Here is a 19,211-nt window from a genome sequence, read left to right on the forward strand (position 1 = left end):
AGATCTTTTTTTCATTATTTGGCTTATATTTCTGTTCTTTGTGGTCTTCTCACATATCCCTTAGTTCCATTGTGGCTTTTGGATGGAGACAGAGAAACAGCAAGAAATGACTTAGTGGGCAACTGTACAGACACCAAAAATTTCCTGTCTATGTCTTTAGGAATGAACACACTTATCAGCACTGAATTTTACACTGGTATAAGGCTCTGGGGCCAACTGGAAATGAAAAAATGTGCTTTGTGCTTTGAGAGTAGCAGGCTTCAAATTATGCTTTCAAAAGACATGCTGTGTGTGCACCTTGTACCTTTACTTGTAATGCATGTTGTTCCTCTCTTTTGTGCAAAATCACGTAATTTTGACAGAATGCCAGAAATTTGACACAAATGCCAAGCAGTTTCTCTCTCTTGTAACCTTTTGTAACCCTCTAAACAAGGCTGGTGCACTCTATCATTTAAGCACAGATTATCATTAAATAATGCCACAAATGAAATCACATTGACATTCACCTTAATTGTTTCAGTGTCACTCTAATGTAAAGATTATTTTACAGTCCATAAGTCAAAATACGTTCAAGTATATGATCCGTTTATCCATGTTTGCAAAAGTAGTTACTGAGACAGATACACCTACTGCCTGCTTGCTGCTCTACTTGATTCTGATATGAAACAAGACAGTCATTAACAACAAAAAAATCAGTACAAAAGAAAACGTCTACTTACATAGCATTGTATGTGGGATCAAGTGAAAAGTGTAAAGTATTTTTTAAATATTAAAAATAGAAAACATATTGCTCTTTAGGATCTGAGCTTGGGTGATGCTGTGAGACCTACTTTCTCATAGTACTTGATCTCGTAGTCCAGAATGGCTCCGTGGGGAAAGTCCGGCTCTTGCCAGGAGAGGGCAATGCTGTTTTGGGAAGCCCAGTCCTTCCTTACCATACCTATCAAGGAGGGTGCTGAAAAGGAAAAGGATAACTACGGGTTAAAGACGAAGCACGTGGTTTATCCTTTCAACCTACTGTCTTAGGATACCAACCCGAGGTAACTTTGAGTGACCTCCAGGCGGAAAAGCATGACAGATGGCAATTCTCCGGGAAACCATATAACCTGGAATTAATGTCTCAAGTACATACGAGTAACTCCTTTGTTAAAGTGCAGACCAGCTTCTGAAAAATGGCTGTACACAAAAATACAGAAAGAAGCGCCGGTGCCAGTCCCACCGCCGGCTGCGCACAAACAGGTTGCACTGCTGGTTCCGAGGACATCGTGTCCAGCACTGAACCCCATTTCAGAGACAGCAAATTCTACATTCAGGATAACTGCCGTTAAATGCTATAACTCAACTGTGTAAAATGTGCATTCAGTTTACTCTGTGGGGTAAAATAAAGTGACACAGGTTAAAACAGACGCAATGAGTCCTATTTGTGCTAGCTGGGCTGGCAGCAGCAAGGGCATTTCAGCCCACTGGTGAGGTAGCTGGGTGCACGAAAGAGCCAGATCATTAGAGGAGGCCAGAGGCAGGGACTGAGTTACGGACAAACTGGGGGGGAAAAGATGCCCCCAAAGCTACCTGCTGTAAGTGATACTGCAGGTCTGCAGCAGTGCAGCAAGTAGGAACCGCTTCCAGCAGCTTTTGGAAGGGGCCCAACATGGGTGGATGGACCCAAGAGCCAAATTATCTCACTACAGGGTTAACTAATTTTAAGAAATGAATTTTCTGCCCTTTTGGAAAAGAAGGTGCACTGGTACCTGTGCAATAACTTGAAATAGTGCAAAAATTACATTCTAGTAAATGATCTTTGCTTATTTTATTCATCTGGTCAAGCATGTCAAAGAAGGTCTAATATTCTCCAGACAGTAATGCTGTTTCTATAGTATTGATGTGCAGCTTTCCCAAATGCTACAACAAAACCAGTCATGTTGTTCAATAGTCTTGAAGACAACTGAGTAAGCTGAACAAACCAACTACCATAAAACGTAAAAAATAAAATAAAATAAAAATAATAATAAAAAATTCTTCCAGTGGTTCACAGCTTTTGCTATTTGTCTTTCCACTAACAAATATAGGTTCACTGTATGCCCTCCCCCGTTCCTCTCTATTATGAATCTTACTTAACCTCTTCTAAGCTTCTGAGGAGCTGTCTCCTAAAAATAACACATATTTACGACTTCTGTTTTTATCTTTTGAATGAAAGAGTCTCCATAGGAAAATGAAATAAGAATCTGCTTCTAGTCACAAAATTCCATGCCTCAGTTTTCTTTCCTGTAAATGTTTCAGGAAGTTCAAGAAATGAAAACAATAAATTCTAAAATGCATAGAGACACCAAAGAACAACAAAAACTGCTTTTGTTTTCCTTTGAAAAAAAGCAAACGCTACACACAGTCATGCACATAACAATCTCTTTCTCTGTGACATTGCATTTATTTGAGAGAAAATAAACTTCCATCCACTGTCAGTCCTCCCTGTGGATAACTATTCTGTGGATAACTATTCTGGACTATAATAGTCCATTCCTCTCTGATGTGAAAAAAAACAACTCAACATATAACACAATGAAAAAAAAACTACCAAAAGTATTAAGCAGACAAAACAGAGCTTACACAGGAAACTGTCTTATACCTGTTCTATGCAATTTTAACCACAGGTCTGATGCAAGGGAAGGAGAGAAAAAAAGAATTCCTGCTACGCTGATGAAAGGATTTTTCAGGGAGTCCTCAAACAGCATAAAGTAAATGAACAGAGCAAAATACAAATAAATAAATAAAAAGCATTCACAGGTTCTGGGCCAAAATGTTATCCCTGGGTATGCATAACTATTCCCTTGGTTAAAATGAAATTTTTAACACTTCAAATTAAGGGTGAAGCTGAGCTCTTGCAGTATTTCTCTGGGGTAAAATCAGCTATTCCAAGCTGAGAACAAAAATGGGTCTGTTTAAAGGAAAACAGGAGCTAGCAAACATGGATTTGTATTTGCTAAACACTGATCAAGGGCCTACAAAGGCAATTGCTCATATACGTTGGTTTACTATTTGCTGTTTTGAGTCATTCACTGGCATTAAGCTGTGATTTACAGGTGAGGCTGAGGGAGCTACAGCAACCTTTCAGATGTGCCTGGTACACCCTGTGCACCTGCTTACTGATGAGGGACATCAGCTGAGCCACCTCCCTCAGCACATCACGGCTTCATCTCACTGCATTTGCTGTTCACTGATCAGACAACCAAATCCTTGTAAAATGACTGAGCTTGATTACAGAAAACACCAGGTTAAACTGTGGATACAATTATATTCTCAGCTCTTCTAGGCTTTTAAAATATAGATTACTGCTCTTACATTTCTTCACAATCTGACCTGACATTTATAAGCTTTTCATATGTACTGCATGTTTTGCATTTTTCTTTGATTTCTGAATTCCAAATTTATATAGCACCTCATGCATGTTTTCAGTCTGAGCTCACTGCAGTAACTCTTCCATTTGAGGACCCCTGTGTCAAAACACAGCCCTGGCACATGAGAAGATTCTCTCAGAAGTTCAGTATGAGAAGTAGCCCAAGTCTTCTTCCTGGGAAACAACTCAGTAGCAAATTAATGGAAGAAAATTACTTCAGCCCTCTGCTAAACCAGCCATGCTTGACCTCAACTTTGCTTGACCTCAACTTTGCTTGACCTCAACTTGAAAACGCTAGGCTCACATCACACCTTTAGCACTGTGCCAGCACTGCATCCTCCAAATCAAAACATGTAGGTGTGCAAAAAAGGCTGTGGGTATGAGAAGCATATTTGTATTAGAGTACTGATTAAAAAAATAGTGCACTTTTTAACAAAAAGACACAAAAGAGCCACCATTGACCCTTTCTTATATGTTCGGGAGGATGATCCTCTATTTGTCATACAGAAGTTATCTATTCACATCGCAGATGAAATAATGACTTTTAGGAAAAGGATTCCAGTCAGAAATTTTTGTACAAAGAAGGAGACAAATACAACCAAGTAATTAAAAGCTGCAGCTAGCTTGGTTTCTGTTTCCTTAGTTGTTGTGAAGTGCTACTAAAAGCAATGTTTTCTATGGAGAAATTTCAGCTTCTTGTAACAGCTGTTCACTAGAGCAGAAGTTATTTAGACTCTAAAGGTCCTATCCACCCATTGTCAAAGCTCTTTTTAACTAGAAATTTGTAAGACAGGTAAATCCTATCTGCCCATTCATAAAGACTGCTCTAATGTTGCTATGATGAATCAATGGGAAGCTCTTTTAATTAGTTGTTACAACTCCAGTAGGTGCAGGAGTGCTCTAATTTGGTTACCCAATGAAACCATTTGAAAACGTAAAAAAGAGGGAAAAAAAAAAGCTTAGAAGCGCAGCTTGGCTTTTAATCACTTTAATGGCAGCATTTTCTTGCCACTGGTATTAGGCTGAAGGATGGTTTCTGGCTCTTGAGCTCAGTGCTGATCTCTGTTTTGCACAGAGGACTCTTTCCACCATCTGCTCTCTATGTTTTCCCCTACACTGTTATAAATTTCTTGAATTGCGATGAGTCATATACAATGCTGTGAGCTCTTCATTTAATGTAGCCTGATAAGTTTCTTTGTCTTTTCAAATTTGTATTGAATAATTAAAGTTCATTCCTTAATTCAGAGCGAGCTTATTTTATTATAAATCTCTTTGGCTTCTCTTTTTCAGAATCCCTTTTCTCTTATGCTACACAATGGACAGAAAATGTGTATTTTAAATCATTATTGGATTCCAGTGTCATTTCTCTAGAGACTTTCTTTCCTTCTGAAGTTGATTTCCATAATCTGTAACTGTCTAATTTCAAAATAGGTGATCTGCAGGGTTTCTGAAGCTTTTTTCCTTTCATCTATTTTACTAATTTTCCATTTTCTAATTTCATACTGTTTAAAGTAGGCAAAGAATGGCTAGTATTTCTCCCTTGGTTTCCAGGGTTGAACAACTTTGACACAGTGCTCATCCACTATGAAGAAGCTTTAGACCCAATGGCATCTGATGACAAAAGCTCACCTGATGTCTGTCTGCACATGGAGCCCTCTGATGTCTCATTTCATATTTTATGTATTTGGTGAAGACAAACCATGACAGCTCAGTGGCCTTTACTGGCTGGCAGAACAGGCTCTACTGTATGCAGAATCACTTTCTTGTTAAAAAATCTTACATCCAACAAACAAGAACAGCTGCATCACCATTGTCCTCTTCCCTGCTTCCACTCTGCACTGTCTGTTTTGGCCAAAGCTGATGAAGTGCAGATACAAAGTTGGAGGGGAGGGAGTGGAAGTGGGATCTGAACTGTACACACGTTTGTGGCAAGGACTGAAACTTGACTCCTTTGGACGCCACAGTCACGAGAAGGCTGTGGGTCTCAACGTGTAAAATATTTGGCATAACATGGTCTAATTTAGTTAGATGTTTTCTATACCTCTACCATTACCAATAATAATCTGAATTGCATAGTAACAAGTTACTCTTTCCTTGAGACCTCTGCCTGCTTCAAGGCATCAGGAACACCGTACTCACCAAAATATAGGCCTTTACAACATGTTTTCTGAGTAGGGGTTTCCCCATAGAGGAGGGAATCCAGCCCCTCCCTCCCTCCCTCCCTCCCTCCCTCTTCTTTCCTACATCAGCTGCTTCCCAACTGCAGTTTTGGGGAAATACTTGCTGAGGCCCACTCAGGAACTTTGCTTCTCTTTGAAAACTCATTAATTGAGCCTGCCTAGTTTCATACAGCATAGTTAGACAAGGAAACCTGCTGCAACATCCTGCAGGGAGCCTGCATTCCTCTTGTTGGGGAACACTTTCAGTAAGGGAAGGAGAGTTGAGAGTGGAAAAAATACCAGTGCTGTGAGGACTAATCTACATTGACTTTGGTTTACATGCCTGTGTTGGTCAGAAAACTGTTTTCATGTTCATTAAGAGAAAAGGACTTTTCTCAGCTTATATCACAGGTTAATGGCATGAACTAAATCACACAGTAAACTATACTAACTCTATGAAAGCTATGGTTATCTGATAATCCAAAACACATTCCACAAAAAATGTTAGGAAATTAATGAAACAGGATGTGGTATAAGTACATTTACTTTCAAATGTTTTCTCCTTTTCCTTAATTGTAACACTAGAAAGTTCTTTTGTAAACTACTGATAGTATTAGATTGAAAAGGAAAAAGTGGTTTAGATTTCTGTTTCTCTTCATATATATACAGTTACACTTTAAAAAATCCTATTAGATTTCTGTCAAACCTTACATGTGTGGTATTGACAATTGTTAATTATAGAGATGTACTGAGGTACAATTTTCAAGTGCTTTTCTGGATGGTAAAAACAACCTTTGCACCTTTTTCTATACCAGAAAATGCTATTATACTGTGTTTTGCCAGTAGTTCTGTAACTATATCAAAATTTCTAGACTATTGGACACTCAGTATGATTTTATATAACACATCGGAATAAATGAAGTCTGAGATTTTATTCATGATCCCACACTTGGAAAAATCATTATTTCAGGGCACAGTAAGAAAAATATTGATTTTACTTCTGATTCTAGAAAGTCTGCATGAAAGGTAATAAGTAATAAAAAGATGTTTTCCCAGGGAAGACATTTTACTCCAGTAACGGAACTGAAAGTAATGAAACAACATTTCCTGATCAATGATGCCTCTAGTATTATTAGTATTTGAGCTATTTACAAAGGAAGGATTTACCGGAGAAGCTTTTTTTCTTTTATGTTTGCTTGTTAATCTTTCTGTTGCTACCTTTGAAGGATAAAGGAAGAGAGACTATGTTATGAGTAAGGAATGTGATATGGATTCAGGAGACCTATGTTTACATTATTTTATGGTTGTGCTCTAGAGATGTTTTTTAGTCTTTTTGACTATCGTACAATGTGAATGTCAGTACCTTCCATTATTTCCAGTATGTGAGCACCTTCATGCTACAAGTGTGTGTGCACGTGTCCATGTTAAAGACTCAAAAGTAAGGTGAAGTTTATATGGAAGAAATGATGGAAGAATAAACATAAATTAAACTTTTATTTTAAAAATCAGTTAATAACCCATCTCTCTGTATTTTAAAGATGTCCATGTGGCTGAAACATTTTGGGGTTTATGCTGAATTCAGTAAGAATTCTTTTTTTTATCATACAAGGCTGTTTCCAATTAGTACAGTGACTAGATAAGATATTTGTTCTTCACATAATAGAGTCTCTTATCTTCCTAATCACTTCAGTGGTAATTCACAGTTAGAATGCTTGGAGGGGATACTACTACTGACACTAGCCTTGGAGTTCAAAGTTGAGCATGGAGTTTTCCTGACAAGGCATTAGAGCTAGCAAATTAACAAGTTTGGGGTGAAAAACAATGTTTTTACTTATTTTCTTACACTTGTTCCCTAAAGGTTTGAATTCAAAAGACAGCATAACAGTATGCTTCTTTTGAAGCACTTCATTTACCGAAAAATAGGCCTCCAGCAAGTTATAATTATCATCTTTCTCTCCATTTTAAATTCTTTCCCCTTGCGGATTTTCTTTGCTTGCTCAGAAATGGTGGATGGAAGCCAAGTGTACATAATACCATTATAAAAAAAAATGGATTTTGCTACAGTGTTGTGGGATAAAGGTCATGATAGATGCAATCCCCAAATCTCCTCAGGCTAAACGTAGATTCAACATAATTTTTTTCCTACTGTGTTCCATAATGCAATTTTTTCTTTCTTGCTGTTAAATTTCTTTCTCATCTATTGTTGTTCTTATGTATGAAGACAGTAATTATTCACCCATATGATTTTGCAACACTACAGATTTTCTTTCACTTACAGAGTGTGCTGTAATTCATTATTTTGCAAGCTTCAGACAGAAGAACTCCTAGAGCTTTACTTCTAATAGGACTTGCTCAGTCTCTCATTCTTCAAAATGGATTATAGTAGAAGTTACTTAAAAGCAATAGTATAAAATAAAGCCTTACCACCTGTCAGTCAGCCAGTGTGGATGTTCTTTTCTCTCTGCTGAAGTGTACGTGCAAAACCCTCAATATTAAAAAGTATTCCAAGATACTTGACATAATTTATAATCCACTGAACAATTTTGAAATATTTTAATAACATGCTTCTTTAAATAACAGTAGCTAAAAAAAAATCACACAAATGTTTCCCATATATGTATATTAACTTTATATGCTCTGTATTTCTGAAGCAAGTGGAATAAATTTACTTCAAACAAGCTTAGTGAAAGCGTGTGATTCCAGGAATCACATGCAAACTAAAAAAGACCGTCAAAACTGAAAAGGGTTGCGTGTCATATAAAATAATATCATGTCAAATCAATGCCTTTTGACAACCAAAGGGATCTGCATCAGAATAAGCAGATTCTTGGCTCCCTTCCATTGCCTTTTATTGCTGGAGCAGCAAGAGACAATAAGTGGCTTAATGACCTCATGGGTTACCGGGATTTCTGAAGGACCCACTCTCCAAAAATCAGAGCTTCTCTGTCTTTGTTTGGCAGAAGACAAATTTATGGTTGTGTGGCACTGGTGTATCAGCTCACATCAGGTAGCAACAACATATGTGGCTGAATGGTACAGCAAGTGCATGGCATCTGGGAAAAACAAAACAAAACAAAACAAAAACAAACAAACCCCTAAAACAAACACCAAAAAAACAAAAACAAAAACAAATCCCTTCACTTCATTTGCCTCTTCCAGGCATTTTGTTCTGGATCAGGTGACAGAATATTTGATGGCACAAGGAAGGGTACAAGATTTGCTCCCCAAGCAAATCACTTCCCTTCACCTCTCCTGATGATTGTGGTACCTACAGCAGAAGTAGGAGAATACTGTGTTCTTAACCAACAGATTTGCTGCTTCCACAGACTCACTCAAATGCTGTGTGTTGTATCATTCACTGTCTCTCTTGCCTCAGTAATTGTGGCATGTCACTGGTTGTCGGCTGGTGGCATGTACCACGTCAAATTGGAGAACGTGCTCCTGGGGACCTACTCCTGACATGCAGGATTCCTCTTAAAATGAAGGTAGATTGGCTTATATGGCTTCTTTTTTAGGAAACCTGTGCTAAAAGAGAAGGAGGGGGGAGAAATTGGTTTATCAGCAGATTTCTACTATAATACTGTTAATAAGCATGAAAAAGACGTGTTCCAGCCAATACATTACATAAATTACAAATATCGTGCCATTGCTATGTGCCCTATGATCTGGGGAAAAATACATGGTGACACTTCTCTGAAGAACGTTGCAACCTGGGAATTGGTATAAATTTATTGGAAATACAACTTGAGGTTAAGAAGATGCTATTTATTGCAGTAAGATGTCATTATGGAAACAGAGCTGTAAGTAAGTCTCATTCAGCAACAATCCCTCCAGGGTCAACTGGAACCAAATTGCTCTGCAGAACTTCCTGCTGCTAAATTGATCTCAGAAGTTTGAAAATGAAATAAGCAGGTTAAAAGCACTAGGAAATCTGCAATCTTTTCACTCCATTAATTGCCACTTATCCTGCAGTGTAACTAAGACAAACCTAGAATGTACACTCATTTGGGCAAATCTTTCCTGCTCTTGTTTATATAAAAATATGAAACTATATCAGATTGTAGGTCATCTTCTGTCAAACAGTACTTTACAGGTCTGAAACAGGTTTTTCTTTTAGCAAGAAAATAATGAATATTTTATTTGAACATCTTCTGTGAACCTTCTGTAAAAGCTGTGTTTGTCAGCATGAGCAGAGAATGTCGGAGCTACTGTACTTCAACATTTTGAAGGAATATGCGTAAGTGCGTGGAGACACATCTGATACTGAATTAAAATGTATATCTTCAAACAATTTCCCCACAAATGCTGATCTTGATAAAGCATTTTATAAATCATAGTGATGGCAAATAAGTATGCCTTCATAAATTAATTCTCCCAGTGATGTTACAAACAAAATTATAAATTATATATTACAGAAATGAAGTATAATATATATCATTATTATGTATATGCTAAAAAGATTCCAAAGGTATGCTCTTATCTGTTCATTACAAAGAATCATTAGATAACAATAAACGCTGTGGTTTAGTCTATCTCCATTTTACATAGGGTCAGGTATCTTTTAAATCTCTAATATGTAGACCTACGCAGAAAAAAGCACACACTTTTAAACTCTAGCATACAGACAATGAGAAATGCTTCTAGAAGGCCACCAAGTCACTGGTTTGTACTTGATGCACATGAATCATTGAAAAGCACTGTTGCTGTCAAAAGTATGTTAAGTGTTCATTTTCTAGTCAAGTAAGGTGGAATTCATTTTACTTGACTCAAATAATTTAAAAACTGGGTTTTACTTTGAGCAAGTTTTCTTAATTCCCTCTGTAGTTAGAGGGAGATAGACAACTCCAAAGGACAGTTTATCATACCTGTCACAGACACCATCTTCGGGTGGCACAGATTGCACATTGGAGCTGTCTGTTCAGATGCTGAACTTTGAGATGGTTTTCAGTAGATCAAGCGTAACCCCTAGTTTCAGCCACAGCATTCAAATTACATGCATCACTACCATTAGCAGAGAGGCTTAGTACAAAATCAGTCATGGATCTTCTTTAGAGGGGACTTCCAGAACAATGCAAGAGTATTTTAGATACGTCAACATCCTAAAAGTGGTTTTATTTTCAGTTAGGTATATTTATATGACCCAACACAGTGTCAGATGGACATACCTGAGTCAGCCAGTTAGTTTATATACTGAAACTAATACACAGAATCATAGAATCATAGAATCATTTTGGCTGGAAGAGATGCTCAAGATCATTGACTCCAACCATTAACCTAACTCTAGCACTAAACCATGTCCGTAAGAACATAATCTATATGTCTTTTAATCACCTCCAGGGATGATGACTCTAGCACTTCGCTGGGCAGCCTGTTCCAAAGCCTGACAAGCCTTTCTGTGAAGAATTTTTTTCTAATATCCAATCTGAACCTCCCCTGGTGCAACTTGAGGCCATTTCCTCTTGTGCTATCACTTTCTACTTGGGAGAACAGACCAACAGCCTCCATGCTACAACCTCCTTTCAGGTAGTTGTAGAGAGTGATAAGGTCTCCCCTCAGCCTCCTTTTCTCCAGGCTAAACAGCCCCAGTTCCCTCAGCTGCTCCTCATCAGACTTGTGCTCCAGAGCCCTCACCAGCTTTGTTACCCTTCTCTGCACTCTTTCCAGCACCCCAATGTCTTTCCTGTAGTGAGAGGCCCAAGACTGAACAAAGGATTCAAGATGCAGCCTCACCAGTGCCGAGTACAGTGGCACGATCACTGCCCTAGTCCTGCTGGCCACACTATTCCTGATACAAGCCAGGATGCTGTTGGCCTTTTTGGCCACCTGGGCACACTGCTGGCTCATATTCAGTCGGCTGTCAATCAATACCCCAAACCACTCTCTGCCAGGCAGCTTTCCAGCCAATCTTCCCCAAACCTGTAGCACTGCCTGGGGCTGTTGTGACCCAAGTGCAAGACCCAGCACTTGGCCTTGTTTACCCTCATACAATTGGCCTCAGCCCAATGATCCAGTTGGTCCAGATCACTGAGGTGAGGTTAAGGAAAGATGATGTGCACTGCTTACGTGCAAATAATAGCAGTTTACAAATTAAGTTAAAGTAACTCTCTCCTGCTATCTGTGAATGGCAGAAGGAGAGAGTTAATGAATAGAAGTAGCACGGTCAAGTTATGAAGAAACCAATATAAAATAGCAGGGAACACACTCTGTAGTGAAAGAGCATTTGCGTCTTCTATTGGTTAGATGCCAAGGATGTTTGCACACATCCGAGGACGGGCTCTCAAGGTGAGGGATAGAAGCAGTGACGCTTGAAGGCATCAGGGCAAATCAACTCTAAAAGCAAACAGCAGCCAGGTGGAATGGATGGATAGTCTTTCTCACCTCTAACTTCTGTTATGTCTAGGATCTGAGGTTCAGATGAGGCAATGGATCTTTCTGGACTACTGTACTTATATATTCTGAAAACATGCCACACTAATATTAAATGTATTTGAAAAATAAATGCCTCTTTTGTGTTTTTCTCTTTCAAGAAGATTAAGCCCCTTTTATTCACAAAGACAAAACTCCCCAGAGTTAAAGAACCATTGGGAGCTAAAGAGTTTTAATCTTTCTGACTTGTATAAAAAATTAGAACACCAAGAAAACAGAGCAGCCTAGAAATCAGATCAGAGAATGAGCAGTAAAAGATGTTTCAAAGGAAGATTTGTGGAATCCTGGACAACTATAGAACAATGTTTCAAAAGGGAAGCGTCTTCAACTACTAGCTACTAGCTAGCTCATGCCCTGAAGCTTGTGGTTTTATAGTTATTACACATATCCATGATTATGCACTGATATACAATCTCTTGATAGAAATCCAGGTGAGAAAGAAACCTGAGCATTCACACTTCTAGATCAGTGAATCACTTAGCTTAAGGAGCCTGTCTTTTATTTCCAAGAAATTAATTATCTGCTAACTGCCTTCTTAACAAGAGCCTTTGAATTCTCAGAACTCTTCTATTATGCCTCTTTCGTATATTTGTTCTTTTCCTTGGCACTGTCTTTGTGTTCTTCAACATTCCGTATGCTGGACTCTGCCCTTGTAGTTTTTTTCCAAGTCTTTTCTTCATGTCCTATCTCTGTGTCAAACCAGCACCACAAAGGTGCTTCCTACAGAAAGGAAAAGCAGGAAGGTTTGAGGAGAGAGATGGAGCACCGCTGTCCTTCCCTTCATAACCTCTTCCTGTCCATGAGAAGTCTAGGTGACCGGCTGACACATGCAGAGTTTGCACTGATCATTTTCTAAAGGGGACCATAAAAATTCTGTGGTCTCCAAAAAGTTAGGTAGTTGACAGACATTCAGGCAAGAAACATAGAAAACATGTCTTATTAACTAACATGCTACTGAACACTGCAGGGAGTTGGAAGAGTGATTTTCTTCTATTGGGGCTCCTTGTTGCTTATTGTCAGAGAGAAAATAATGGACTATTTAATTAGAGAGCCTTCTGTTTAACTCAGTCCCAAGCAGAAAGACAAGTTTGTTACACACAGTTCTCCTCTGGAATATGCTTTTATCTGTCCCTAAATAGTCTCCTGCACCGCAGAAATTTTACAGCGAGAAAAGACCCAGCTATGTAGCTGAGGTAGTTGTAAAAACTAATGGCTCATAACCACACAGTACATTAGCGATGTGGAGCTGAGTGCTTCAGGGTGTAAGTTTTAAGTGCCTGATCCTCAGAATAAGATTTAAATTATGCCACGTTTCCAATCTCCTTAATGCTGTCAAAACAGAGGCAACCCAGAGCATGCACAGAAGCAGAATTTGAGAAGACAACTTGCAGACTGACAGTTGATTTAGGTATACATGGGTGTTAAGCACCATCAGGATTAGACACTGGGATTTCACTGTTGCTTACAAACAATATTTTTACACTGGAATAACCCACAAAATAATGCTCTCATAAACAAAATATTGTTCAGCCTCTTTTAGTTTTCTCATTAAGTAAATCTTCCTATTCAAGTCCTCCTTAAGTATTTTAAATAATTATCTTTTTTTCCAGTATTGCACTTTGTTTTGTGATTAAATTGTGAGTCTGGAGTTTGATGAGAATGTTTGAGAAATTAATGTGTTCATACAGGATATTTAAAGGTCTTTGACAAACAAACAAATAAAATCAAACAGTAAGATCCCTTAATTCAGATTCACATCTCAATAATTGGCAATGATCTCTGTTTCCGTCACATTTATCTTACAATAGTCTAGACCAGGCAATTATCTCAAGTCTCTCCGCAGTCAAACATATGGTGAAAACTATGCAAAACCACCACTAAAACACAGGAACTATTAAGACAATCTTTGATATAGGAAAAATATTCTCTACACATGCAGCAATTCCTTCAATGTCTTCTAGAGGACACTATCTGAGCATGGCTATAAAAGGATCCTGACAAATTCAGATGTGTGCACTTCAGATCTAATAGTTCTTTATATATACTGTTGAGAAAATAAGGGTTAGTAAAGTGTGATCAAATAGGAAGTTTAAAAATATCAACAAATCACACAACTTTATAATAGTTTACTAAAAATATTATTTTGCTTGCAGAGAATAATTCTGTGCCTATAACCTTATGCAAAAGAATTAATCACAGAATCACAGAATGCTAGGGATTGGAAGGGACCTCGAAAGATCGTCCAATTCCCCTGCCGGAGCAGGAACACCTAGATGAGGTTACCCAGGAATATGTCCAGGCGGGTTTTGAATGTCTCCAGAAAAGGAGACTCCACAACCTCCCTGGGCAGCCTGTTCCAGTGCTCTGTCACCCTCACTGAGAAGAAGTTTCTTCTCAAATTTAAGTGGAACCTCTTGTGTTCCAGTTTGAACCCATTACCCCTTGTCCTACCATTGTTTGTCACTGAGAAGAGCCTGGCTCCATCCTCGTGGCACTCACCTTTTACATATTTATAAACATTAATAAGGTCACCACTCAGTCTCCTCCAAACTAAAGAGACCCAGCTCCCTCAGCCTTTCCTCATAAGGGAGATGCTCCACTCCCTTCATCATTTTCGTTTCCCTGCACTGGACTCTCTCCAGCAGTTCCCTGTCCTTCTTGAACTGAGAGGCCCAGAACTGGACACAATATTCCAGATGTGGTCTCACCAGGGCAGAGTAGAGGGGAAGGAGAACCTCTCTCTACCTACTAACCACCCCCTTTGTAATACACCCCAGGATGCCATTGGCCTTCTTGGCCACAAGAGCACAGTACTGGCTCATGGTAATGAAAACAAATGGGCTATTTATGTATTGCAGTCTTTCATCTTAAAATATACGTGTTATCATTTTGATGAAGCTACATCAATGGTATTAATTTGCTGTGACATCATGCTAACTCTGCCATAAATCAGAATTTTCTATGCTTCATTAATGATTATGATCACAAAGTATTTGTGGTGTGGACTTAACTACTCATGCCATAAGTGGTCAGATACATGGTGACTGGGTTTGTAAATGTTCATGTTATGCAAGTTGATCTTCCTCTGAAATGTCCTTCCAAAAATTTCCACTTTGACTGAACACATAAAATCTTGAGGAAGAAAGGGTGTTTTGATAATTAATTCATTTGCTCTGGCTGACAAGAGAGGATTTGGCTTCTTCGAGTACAAACTTCTCTAAAGGTAACAGCTTTGAGTTTGTCAGGGTTTTTTATCAGTCCTCACTTGCTGGTCAGTTCCGATTATCTTTACATCTACCCTCAGTTACTTTAGGCATCTAATTCAGTGGGAACATCTAAAGTCAGGAGCACCAAGATAATTTATAAATAGTGCAGCCAGATAGTGCCTCCAGATGGAGATGCAGAGCACCCATCTTACATGTCTAAAGTTACTAACACCCCACACCTTCTTTGGTGCTCCACCAAGTAATTTGGGGTCAGAAACACCCCCAGGAGCTGTATGGGATTTTGTCTTTAGTGCTGCTTTCCCAGATACATGATGACTTTCCCTTCCTCCAAAAAAAGTCCTGCACCATTAACTTTTCCAACAGCAAAACAAGACAAGACCTTAGAGAGCACAGTAAAAGCCCATTCTACAGCAGAAACACAGCAATTTAATTTATTATGAAGATTATAAAATGGCACATCTTAAAAGTGTTATGACCCCAGCCTGTCTGGTCCATGCTCTGCATCTCTTCTCACCGGCTAGACTGGAAAGGCAAAGCTGAGATGCAAGGTGCCTCCTGGTTCTTTCTGCACAGATCACAATGAGTAAGACAAATGTTGCTCTTCCCCCACCTTGGATCTGCTAATTGCTGAGTGCTTTCTCAAACATGCCATGAATCTCTGCTAATGCACCTCTTCAGCTGGAAGCATCTCCTGTATGGTATGGTCCTAATTTGTCTCTCAAGCAGTGAGGTCAGTGGAGCTGCACAACAGAACAGCAGAAGGAATACAGCTATGATGCGTGCACCTGTTTATTTAAAACATACTCTCTATCTCTGTATTCATGTATGAGTTTTATCTTTGAGCTATATCTTCCACACAAGCATATCTACACACAAATAACTGCACTGACATAAAAGCTAATGGGTTTTGTCATAAAAATATAGAAATTTTTAGCTGGGAGAAAAGGAGGCTGACGGGAGTCCTTATTGCTCTCTACAGCTACCTGAAAGGAGGTTGGAAAATGGAGGGTGTTGGTCTCTTCTCCCAAGTAATATGTGATAGGACAAGAGAAAATGGCCTCAAGTTGAGTCAGGGGAGGTTTAGATTGGATATTGGGAAAAAGTTCTTCAGAGAAAGGGTTGTCAGACATTGGAACAGGCTGCCCGAGGAAGTGCTGGAGTCATCATCCCTGGAAGTGATTAAAAGATGTGCAGATGAGGCTCTTAGGAACATGGTTTAGCACTAGATTTAGGTTATGGTTGGACTCAATGATCTTAAGGGTCTCTTCCAACCAAAATGACTCTATGAAATATGGAAAAGCCTATCAATCACTGAGTTCTCTCAGCTGGTAGAAACTTCTTGCCTTTAATCCGCGTTCACAAAACCACCTTACTTTTTTAAGATAACAATCACACCAAACCTACTGTATTCTGTAAACTTTGACATCACTATGTAATTTCTTCAAAAAAATGCATTAAACATTTCATAATGCAGTCTTCTGCAACAGAATCTCCCATCAGGTATTCAGGTATAATCCTGTCATAACATCTGTATACCAGTTTCAAAGATGTTGCTTGCTTCCTTTTAAAATAGGTAGAAAAATAAGCTTGGTGCTGCAGATTCCAAAATAACAATAATCACTATTACATGATGGTTTTGTAAGTACATAATCCTGAATACAAAAGTAATATAAAATAGCTGACGGGAGACATTTATTAGCATATTAAAATAACCACAAGTAGTGAGGAAGACAATAGTTGATATATTTTAATGTTTAAACAGCTTGACAAAATAATTAAGAAAATTTTATATATTTAAGAATGACTTGTAGATACTTTATGATTCAGAATAACAGTTTTTAAATATAACTGTTTTATGATACATAATTGACATATTATTATCATAATTCTATTTCAAATGTCACATATACACCACTCTCAGTGTCTAAAACATGTTCATATTCTACATAATCAATTCACAAGTTTAAAGAATTCTCCTATGTGCATTGTTACCAAGCTATCTCAAGTTCTTATCTCAGTAAGGTAATAAGTGAATGTAATATTTTTTTCTATGTGAATGCCTAGCAGGGAGCTGCTTGTGTTTGGGTTAGTGGCTTGCCAGATACCTGTGATCTACCAGGGAGGAGTAAATATGGGTTTTTATAAGGGAAAGGCATTCTTCACGACCTACTGGAGTTGTTTGAAAGTGTCAGCAAACATATGGTTAAGGGGGATGCATTTAATGTAGACTATGTGGATTTCTTAAAAGGCTTTGACAACATCCCTCACCAGTCTCTTAAAGAGAAGGAAAGTCTTTGTATGGATAGATAAATGGATAAAGAGAGAAAACAGTGGGTAGGAATAAATGGTCTTTTTGTTTACAGTGGAAAAAGATCACCAGGAGCCTCCTGCTGTACATTTCACTTATCCTGTGCTGTTAAGATGCTCATAAATGATCTGGTGAGATAAGAAAGCCTGCTACACTTATCGGAGTAGCAAAAAAGGAGGACTAAGTGTGAAGAACTGTGGAAGGAATCATTAAGATTGAATGACTTGATAATAAATGGCATATTAAATTCAGAACGGAGTGATGCACATGGGAAAAGAAACTCTAATTTCATAAGTAACATGAGACCTGAGCTACCATTCCCACCCAGGAGCACGATCTTGGAGCTATAATAAACAGAACTATGAAAATGCCAACTCTGTGCTCAACTATAATAAAAAGATTAAATGAAATTTAGGGACTAAAGAAAGGGAAAGAGAATAAACCAGAACTTCATACAGCCACAGCACTAAGTCCACATTTCAAAGACATTCTGAATATTGTATGTAATTTTGGTCCCCTCATCTCAAAAATTATATATTAGAACAGGACAGGGTTCAGAAAACAGCTAAAATAGTACATCAGAGTTGTGGAATGACTTACACACAAGTACCTCCAGAAAATACTTGGGTTTTCCAATCTGAAAAGGAGGATGCAACAGAAGGTTAAAACATGAATGATATGGAGAACATAAGGAGTGATCATTGCTTCTTCCAGCACAAAAACTAGAGAGTCGAGTGAAGTTGAAAGGAAGAGATTCTTAATAAAATGTGAAATTAAGCTGCAGGATTCATTGCCAAGGGATGTTTTAGATTCTTTTTTAACATGCATTTCATAATAAATTATTAAACTGCTACTGAGCAAGGAAATCTCCAAAGAACAACTTGTCAGAAGATAGGTGACTACTCAACGAGCACATCTTGTAAACCTTTTTTCTTACTCATCTCTATTCTTCCATTTTTGGCTACTGTCAGAGAGAAGATATGAGGCCAGATGGGCCAATGGTGTGATCCAATACAGCTGCTCTTCTGTATAATCAATAGGAATAGAAAATGAGTGTATGAGGAGGGCAGGGTTGCTGCCTGGCTTGTTTCAGTACAGAGTAGCTTGAGTCTTATTCTGTTTTTTGGGGATTTTGATCTTTGGCTGTGCGTGTGTGGTGGTGATACGTCTGCCTTCTTCTCATTGAATCCACTGTACATGTGTGGACAAACTGCTTCCATCTTGTATACTGTAGTGGATCCGCATGATCTTAGTAAGTTTGCAGATGACACCAAACTGGGTGGGAGTATTGATCTGCTGGAGGGTAGGAAAGCCATACAGAGGGATCTGGATCGGCTGTATCATTGGGCTGAGGCCAATTGTATGAGGGTAAACAAGGCCAAGTGCTGGGTCCTGCACTTGGGTCACAACAACCCCAGGCAGTGCTACAGGCTCAGGGAAGAGTGGCTGGAAAGTTGCCTGGTAGAGAGGGGTTTGAGGTATTGATTGACAGCTGACTGAATATGAGCCTGCAGCATCCTGGCTTGTATTGGGAACAGTGTGGCCAGCAGGACTAGAGAAGTGATTGTGCCACTGTACTCGGTGCTGGTGAGGCTCCACCTTGAATCCTGTGTTCAGTTTTGGGCCCCTCATCATCAGAAGGACACTGAAATACTAGAATGCAGAGGAGGGTGACAAAGCTGGTGAGTGGCCTGGAGCAAAAG

The 19,211-nt window shown here is 38.7% G+C and overlaps 1 protein-coding gene across 1 annotated transcript in view; it reads right to left on the reverse strand.

Moving 5' to 3' along the window:
• EPHA6 (EPH receptor A6) overlaps positions 1-19,211 on the reverse strand; it is a gene marked incomplete at both ends in the record, with an annotated part of 485,307 nt that overhangs the window by 154,184 nt on the left and 311,912 nt on the right. Inside the window, one exon of the mRNA XM_080364048.1 lies at positions 831-955. Coding sequence (XP_080220174.1) covers positions 831-955 — 125 coding nt within the window. The remainder of the gene's footprint in view (positions 1-830; positions 956-19,211) is intronic.

The sequence above is a fragment of the Nesoenas mayeri genome, assembly GCF_963082525.1.
Source record: "Nesoenas mayeri genome assembly, chromosome: 1".
In the NCBI taxonomy this organism is placed as follows: domain Eukaryota; kingdom Metazoa; phylum Chordata; class Aves; order Columbiformes; family Columbidae; genus Nesoenas; species Nesoenas mayeri.